Below are 8970 nucleotides of genomic sequence, written 5' to 3' on the forward strand. Positions count from 1 at the left end.
ATGATCTTGACTGGGGCAAAGGCATATTTGCCTTTCTACCTTGGCTGGCGGAACGTTTCCTTTTGTGGGTGGTCAAGAACCTCCTATTGATACGGGCAGTCCATGTTCCTGGCCGTCTGAATTGTGGCGTGGAAATGCTGTCAGGGAGTGGCACATTTCACGGACAATGGAGGCTACATCCTCAGACAGTCTAGATGATTTGGAGCCTGTTTGGAGAAGCGGAGGTCGAATTGTTCACCTCGCTGAAGAACACAATTTGCTCGCTGGCGATTTTTTATCAACTGCAACACAGCAAGGTGAACTCTTTTGCTTGCCGGTTCGCTGTCTACGTTGTAAGATGGTCTCCTCCTCTGACCACTCCCATCAAGAACGCGGCTGAAGCTCAGGCACTGGCTTACTTGGGTGGAGCCCCTGCCTCTTATGGCGCTTTTCCACTGGGTGGTACGACTCGGTTCGGCACGGAACGACTCAACTCGCTCTGGAGGAGCTGCAGCCCTTTTAGGCAGGAAATGCCTAAGTGCCTTGGACTACTTTTGGGCTTCGCGGAACTTCCCCAAAAAAGAACCCACAGCGTCACCAAAGAGGCCATGAGGGCTTATGAGCATGCCCAGTAACTGCACCTTCTCAGAGTTCCTCATCTCCATCAGTGTCAGCCATAAGTTATGCTGAAGGACCACCAGGCTGCCCATACAGTGCTCAGTCGTTCTCAGCACAGTGCTCAGCGATGGAGATGACTTTTATGCTCGATGGCAACAGAAGGTGGAGGCGAGGAGGCAGCCCGTGCACAGTTCAGGATGGTAGAACTCCTTCCAAGGGAGGGTTCTAACCATAATTTTCTCACAGAAAGAACAGTCAGGCCTATCCAGCACTGCCTCTGCATGAGCACAACCCAAGCAGAGTACACAAATACACGCATCATGTGCATCGGGGAGCTCAATAGGTCCACTGCACGCACAACACTCCTTGATGGACATTGTGTCTCTGCTGGATCGCAGAAGGGGAACAGCAAGTGAATGCGGCGTCCTCTTAGAGTGTCGTCAACAGCAAGAAGCAATCCAATGCTTGTTTCTTGAAGGAGAAAGATATCTGAGGCAATGCCAATGAGCGCTAAGCTATATAGTGAATGGCTCCGCCTCACAACGCCATTGGCCAGTAATTTTTACTTGCGCAATGCAATCAGGCTTTGGTATTCGAGGGAGGAGGGGGGTGCCCCATAGCGTTAGCACGCAATGTCGAGAGACCGACTCAAAAACATAATGGGGAGATATCGCTCTGAATTTGAAAAACCCACTCTTAGCTGCAGGCAAAATCAAACTCTGATTCCATTTATCTTTTTTTTTTTCTAACATACTTTATTGTACATTCAACAGCCAATTTAAGTTCATGCAAAATCAGACCATGCATGACCACTACCTATAAAAAGAATTAAGCTCTTCTTTTAGTTAACTGGCTTTTTGAATTCTGTTTACAGAAGTGATGAAAGGACCACAGATCTTTGCACATTCTACATATGGTTTTTGTCTATGTCTGTAATGACTAAAATACCACAATTATTTAGTTAGCTTCTATGATCAAGAGGTTGAAGTACAATACAATAAACACAAATATGATTAAGAACATTTTCAATCAATCATTCAAATCAGTCATTATAGATTAAAGGAATAGGAATAGTAAATCTTTTTTTTTTTCTATGGAAATCAATGGGGTCCATCAACTGGTGGATGGTTACCGACATTCTTCAAAATATTTTCCTTTGTGTTCAGCAGAAGAATGAAATTCATACAGGTTTGAAACAACTATAGGGTGAATAAACAAAGACATCATTTTCATTTTTAAGTTAACTATTCCTTTAATTTGTTCCATTATGGAATGTGCTTATGTCCAAGTTAGTGTTTGAATTGCCTTTTTAACTCTGCATGTGGGTGTACCAAAGATGCAGGTGCAGGAGGCCACAAATAAAACTAATGAGGCTTCACTTACTTTTAAAGCCCCGCCATGAGCCTCAGATGTTGTTTTTCCCTCCCCTGGTAAGCCTCTTGGAAGGTTCATAGCTTTGTCACTGCATCAACCTACAATGTTTATGTAATCTTTGTTAAAGAAAGAAAAACATATTTACTAACTCAAACGCCCAGATGAACGATGTATCTCCAGCACGCACATATATATACATGATATTATTTTACATGCAAATGTCATGGGTGTATGAGTTAACTCCAAGAAAGTTCACCTGCATAGATGGGGATGAGCTCATAGCAGAGAATTTCCCCCAATGAGCCCAGGAGAGGAAATCAGGAAGCCCAGAGAGTCACAACTTGCATCCCATTACCTCACCTGATCAAAATCTGACCACAAGTTAATGTAAAACCAATGGGATGATAGGCTGGAAGTTTTTACCAATTAGATTAACATCAGTAAACATCAATTGTTTAATCTAAACACAAACAGTAAATAACATTGACAAAGACTAACAAATACTGTAACAAATGTATTGCTAATTTAATTATATAGGCTAAACAACTCATTAGATGATTCATTAACTAATGTTAACTAATAGGACCTTTTTTGTGAAGTCTGGCTGACTTATGTCACATGGAAGGGTTCATTTTTATTTATAATTAGAAAAATTCTGAGGCTCATTAAGATGAATGCACTATAATCAAATAATAATTTTTCATTCAAATTACATCAAAATATGAAGTTATAGCAAAATGTTTTGAAGCAATTTATATGCTATTTATTTTCTTGCTATCTCTTAAGAATTATAACAAACAAAAATTGCAGTTCTTCAAGGTAGAGACATAAAATTAGCATAATTTATTGTTACCAAATCTAGCACAAACATTGCTTGTCTCACAATAAATAGAAGTGAATATGTTAATACAGTCTTCCATTAATAGTAGAACATGGAGAAACAATCTCAGCAAGACTTTTACATAGACCTTTTGGTTCTTATCTGTGTATCTGCTATAATCTGGGACCGCATGCCTCTTTAAATTCAAACCAGATTTTGAGTGAAGTCTTGCTGGGAGCCTCCGCAGGAAAAACCCACTGGCCTCAGAACAATTATATTGGATATTCCAAACCACAACCATTCTTTGTTTACTTCTCTTTTGAGTTTGATGGGGCTGTGGTGGATGATCTAACACTTAAACAGATTGCGATACCAGTTAAATACAGTAATAATAGGCTATCTAAGGATCTGGGTTTGTGATTTCCCTAAGAATAAATCTGTGCAGTGTAATATGATGTAAAGGTGTGTCAGTGAGTGTATCATTATCAAAGGGTGGTGTATGCATCTCATTATTGTACATTCCCTCTGAAATACAACACAGAACCAACAAGAACCCACCCTTTTAAAATCCACACTGCACACTTGATCCATGACCTCACTGAGAAGGTCAACTCCAAAGCACTCTTGAATGTTTGAGGAGAGGACGTGCAACACAAAGTCATTTCAGATCAATCTCTATAATGGTTTTAGGAAGCTGCCTAAATATGATTATCCTTTCTGAGCAGTTTATGTGATTTAATGTGAGTCTGATAGTAAAAATCCCTATAGTCCTCAACGTGTAACATCCTTTGATGTTACTAGAGCAGGCCCGGGTCAATGGGGGTGCTTGAGGGTGCTATAAGCACCATCAAACGAAAGCAAGTGCACCCTCAGTTGATACTGTAATAATATTATATTGACGAAACAGATTTGGCAAACGCTCCAGCACGTATTTGTGTTTGCGGCCTCTGGAGAACATTGTTTCTTTTTACAACGTGTTTTTGCAATGGTGTGCAATGTAGCAAATCACAGACATATTTGTTGATCTCTGGAACGCAATGGCCAATCAGAGATGTCTAATTTAGTCCTGGGACCCACTACACGATTTTCAAATCTTAACCGATTTTAAAACTGTGGGAGTTTTAGAATCTATTAGAATCTTAGAATCTTAAAAATCTATTCCAATTATTTGTAAAAGTAATGACTTGTAACTAATCTTAAATGTTACACTATATGCTTTGCTATTCTTGTTATGGTGGAGCCATTTGCATTAGGCTACATTCAAACTTTATAGAGCAGCCTTGATTCTGGAGCCTGTTCTAGAGCTTGACAAATTTTTATATAAATAGACTAAATATTAATCATAACTTTCTGTCCAAGGAGAAAGAAAATCATAAAGGTGTTGGAACGATCCACCACTAATTCATTCTTTTGGGTCCATTTTTTAGAAGTGTTTTTGCGCCATCATGTGGCAACCATTTTTTCAATTAAAAATTATGAAACTTCTAATAAGTTTTCATTACTTTCTGAATTGGCATTAAAGGTCTCAAATCATGACACTTGAGAGGGTTTTTTATAAAATATACAAAGTAAATGCCTAAAACCGAAAAATCTTAACTTATTACATAGGCTATTCCAAACTGTTTTCAGCTAATGTCTAAAGTAGTAAGCCTAAATGTGTTCTATAGGTTACACTTAATCATTTGATGCTGGAAAGATACCTCTAAAATAAAAAAAGAACACTAAGCATGAAAGAGCTGCATATGGATTTTGATCTGCTTTGCTGAAATTACAGTAATAGGAGAAAATTCATGCACTGGGGGTAAAAAAATTACTTAATTACTTGAGATTCTTGAGGAATGCATGCACAAAACAAGAAATCTTAACAGGTTTTGCTTGTGAAATTGAGTCTAAATCTTATTTTTTCAGCATTCTATAATAATATTTTGTAATATTTTTGAGTGATTAAGAATTAACTTATGAAACGCAACACAAGTGAGGAAGAGTTGTTACGGATGGGGTGAATGTGATTGGACTTTGGCCTATTACAGCAATCTTTATTGACACACACCCCCAAACTCAAAAAATCAAGTTAACCATTACTTTGTGGGAAAAGTGCACGAATTAGCAATATTTGAAGCTTCTCTTCACAATGTACAAAAAGCTGCCTTAAATTTATGTAGCCTACAATCAACTTGACAGTTGAAGTTGAAATTTTTTTAATTTATTTTGATGAGTTAAAGTAAAACATATGCTGTCATGAGTTTCTTAACAGTGTGTAGCTCTCTCTTGCTCTCATCCCTTCACCATATCTCAGGCAAATTCCTCATGACATGCAAGTTTTTCTCAGCTCCTGCCATTTGTCTTTGATCATGACATTAATAGCAGCAATCAATTAGATAAACGAAGCAGACAGCCACAACATGGTAACCTAATTTTAGGTGTCGCAAGAACATTGTACTACTGACCCCTGGAGGGCGGAGCATAAACACAGAACATATGAGGATTAGACGCGGAGGAATCGCTCTTCTTGGACACACACTTCACAGCCAAAATGCCACTGGAGTTGTATCTCGATCTGCATTCTCAGCCATGTCGCTCAGTCTTCCTATTTGCCAAGATAAATAAAATTCCATTTGAATTCAAATCCGTGGATTTATCTACAGGTGATTTTAATTTTTGTTTTAATTTAGCTGTTTAATGGATTTGTGCACTGCAATCTTGATGCAAGCTGTTTTACCTGATATATTACATGTTTTTTTTTTTTTTTTTTTTTTTAACATAATGTATTTAGGTTGATGTACAGTGAATATTTTTGACTTATCAGCAAGAAATGAATTTAGATGCTTCCACATGAAGCGTGGTTTTAGGTTAATATTTTATCACAGTTTGCATGCAAACGCAATTGGTTTCAATGAAATATATTCGTATAGGTTCTGCATTATATAGGCATCAATACAAAATCTTGTTTTGTTTTTCTCTGTGCACAAAGGGGAACAATATGGAGATGAATTTGGCAAGGTCAGCATCTTAAGGAAAGTTCCTGTTCTCAAAGACGGAGATTTCATTCTCACAGAGAGGTATGTTGTTAATTTGATTTTTAACATTTGATACATGTTTAGATTTCCTAATACTAAGTAGCCTAAGCCTATATACTTTATATAGTATAGCTATACTGCAGTACTTGGCAGCGAATCATCACACTCCTGACCACTGGTATCCAGCTGATCTGCAGAAGCGTGCGCGAGTCGACGAGTTTCTCTCCTGGCAGCACACAAACATAAGAACTCATGGGTCAAAGGTCTTCTGGTTCAGGGTAAGATTTGCTGTTTAAACATTAGATCACTTATTGTGTCTGTGTGTAATGTGACTATGTAACCTCTTTTTCTGCTGATCTAGTTATCAAGTATATGCAACCGTCTCTTTATGTAATATTTGACTAAATGCTTTTTTTAATCAGATGTTGGGCTGTAACTGACATTTTCCAACAATTCTAGGGGGTTTTACCTGCAGTCACAGGCGCCCCGGTGCCCAAGGAGAAGATGGATGCTGCCGTGGAGGACCTCAATGTGTCTCTGAAGACCTTTGAGGAGAAGTTTCTTCAGAGCAGACTCTTTATAATTGGAGAGAAAATATCTCTGGCTGATCTTGTAGCCATTGTGGAGATGATGCAGGTATATTGTGTACATTTGATTTCCTAATGCTTGACCTTAACATGACATATACTGACCAATTCTGTTTGTGTGTTTTGAAGCCGGTCGGTACAGGTCTAGATGTGTTTCAAGACAGACCTGCACTGATTGCCTGGAGAGACAGAGTGAAGAAGGAGATTGGTGTGGAAGTCTTCGATGAAGCCCATAAGGTTATAATGAATGTTGATACATTGCCACAAACCTTTGAAAACAAAGGCATACCTGAGTTTGTCAAACTAAGGCTACAGAAAATGTTTAACTAAGTCTGTTTTGCATGGTCTATTAGTCTAGTTTTATGTTTAAACTTTAATTTTTCATCAAGTTATTTTGCGGTAATATGGTGGACTAGATCAAATATGGATTAGAAAATGTTACTGTATTCAAAAACGAAATCAATAAATTCACTGTATTCAAAATAAAAACACTATATTAAAATGATACCCGCATTTATACAATCATGCATACATTTATCAGAGTGTGTTTCTTTGGAGTCAAACCCATGACCTCTGGCAATGGTAGTGCCATGCTAAAATCCCTGTCAAGGTAAGTCATTTCACACTATGGCCATTTTTGCAAGACCTCCGGGTCGTTATTTTGGGCATGCAAGGCCAACTCGTATCTACTTAATACATAAATCTAAAAAACTTTCCCAAACTCACATTTAAATTTACACATTTCAAATCAGCAAAACATCTGACATGTATACTGTCCCAAAAATGTTGTTTCTTATGCTCAAATAGAATTAAAAAGCGTAGATTTCAGGCTGGTTTAGCCAATGCGCATGTGCAATCCCAATCTTCTAACAGCAGTTGCAGTATGAATAACATATGAGTCAAATGAGTGAAACATGTCTGTACAAGTCTTTGGCCATGCTCTGTTGTTCACAAACCGTATTCGTCCATTCAATCCGTAGACATTTTATTGGTATTTTTCACAACTACATTTAGATCACCAAGACAAAAATAACTTTTTCATTACTCTACGAGAACAATTTATATGAATATTATATTAAATAAATACTAACTTGTTTCTAGTTATTACAACCCAGTTTCATGGGAAAATGTCAATATTTAACAAGGTTGTATATAAATGCATATGAATTAAAGCACATTCACACCAAGGATGATATAGCAGTAACGCTAAAGATTTTTTTTTCTATTTTTCTACAAATTGTTCTAAATTTAAAGAATAGCAAAGTCCACACCTCAACTAAAACAATAATGACACAGAGGAACAATATCATTTGAATCACTTTTTTTTTTTAAATCCAGCTGATGAAGGATAAAAACATTGACAGCCAATCAGAATTCATCTAGCTTTTAAAGAGGTTGAGCATTTAAAGTGGCAGATGACAAAACTGCAGTGTCTGCTTATAATAAAGAGAATGTTGTTGTGCGTTGGCGTTGACGCAAATATAGTTAATGCTTTATCCAAAGCGACTTAAAAAAGCGAGTAAAAATATTACAGTGAGTGCTAGTTGTCTATAAATCAAGTCACCTGGTAAACAATCCTTATCATATCAAACATCCCCTGTCTCAACTGTCTGGCTTTTGCTAGATTGTTCCTGTGCCTTCCTACAACAGAACAGACTCCAGAGCTTGTCTTTTAGATGCCTGTTTGAAGCTGTCAGAAGTAAAGAAGTCATGCCACCGTAAAAACTAAAGGCACCGGCCATAATTTGGTAGCTGATAAGTCCCCCGATTAACCGATTAATGATGAACAAAGACACAATAAATAGAGTGGACAGATAAACTCCCACCAGGGAGATGGTGATTTTGCACACCAGGAGGTACGAGTCAGATCCTTGCACCTGGGTCTTGTTCTTCTGGAGAGCCAGAGTGTGGGCGCACAGATGGACGACCATTCGGACAGAGGTCGGCAGCATGATCATCAGAGGGATCGGGCAGAGGAGACAAATGCCAGCACCTGCGTATGCATTTGTGTTCATACCAGTCAAAAAGGGCTGCGAACAGGTCATGTTAGCGGTGTCATTCACGTTGTCATTTTCATCCAGTGAATTTGTAATGTCAAGTGAGAACAGAGGAGTGAAAAACAAGAAGGAGAAAGAGCAGCTCAGCAGCACTGCAGCGTTGATCACAGAAGAGATTTTCCTCTTCAGCGTCTGGAAGCACTCAGAAGAAAAACTCACGACTTTGATGCAGTAGAAGAGACTCAGCCATGCAATGGCCCAGAAGCTGTTAAAGCTGGAAGTCCCCATCAGATACAATTCGATCCGGATTGATAAAGGATATGGTGTGATGCACCAAATTTGGGGATTCTGAAAAACACCCATCACCAATGCGAAGGTGGCGAGGACCAAGATAATGTTGCTGATGGAGATGACGTTTAGGATCAAACCCACAGTCTGAATGGTCCTGGTCTTCACTTGCTGTTGTATAGTGAAAATGAGGTTAAATAAGTTTCCAGAAACACCAATAAGCACAAGTCCAACATAAAAAAGAACGTGCTCAATTAAGGTGGAGATCATGATGTTCTCTTCAGAGAGCG

At 38.4% G+C, this 8970-nt stretch overlaps 2 protein-coding genes across 2 annotated transcripts; one reads left to right on the top strand and one right to left on the bottom strand.

The window, feature by feature from the left end:
* Positions 1 to 5265: 5265 nt before the first annotated feature.
* On the top strand, positions 5266 to 6900 carry gstt1a (glutathione S-transferase theta 1a). Its single transcript, XM_084390097.1, has 5 exons — positions 5266 to 5436; positions 5763 to 5850; positions 5936 to 6086; positions 6268 to 6444; positions 6525 to 6900. The coding sequence occupies exons 1-5, from the start codon at positions 5325 to 5327 to the stop codon at positions 6723 to 6725; spliced, it is 729 nt and encodes a 242-aa protein (XP_084246223.1). The 5' UTR covers positions 5266 to 5324; the 3' UTR covers positions 6726 to 6900.
* Positions 6901 to 7977: 1077 nt separating this feature from the next.
* LOC311279162 (taste receptor type 2 member 40-like) lies at positions 7978 to 8957 on the bottom strand. Its single transcript, XM_084390467.1, has one exon. The coding sequence runs from the start codon at positions 8948 to 8950 to the stop codon at positions 7982 to 7984; it is 969 nt and encodes a 322-aa protein (XP_084246593.1). The 5' UTR covers positions 8951 to 8957; the 3' UTR covers positions 7978 to 7981.
* Positions 8958 to 8970: the final 13 nt, after the last annotated feature.

The sequence above is a fragment of the Rutilus rutilus genome, assembly GCF_951802725.1.
Source record: "Rutilus rutilus genome assembly, chromosome: 19".
Classification (NCBI taxonomy): domain Eukaryota; kingdom Metazoa; phylum Chordata; class Actinopteri; order Cypriniformes; family Leuciscidae; genus Rutilus; species Rutilus rutilus.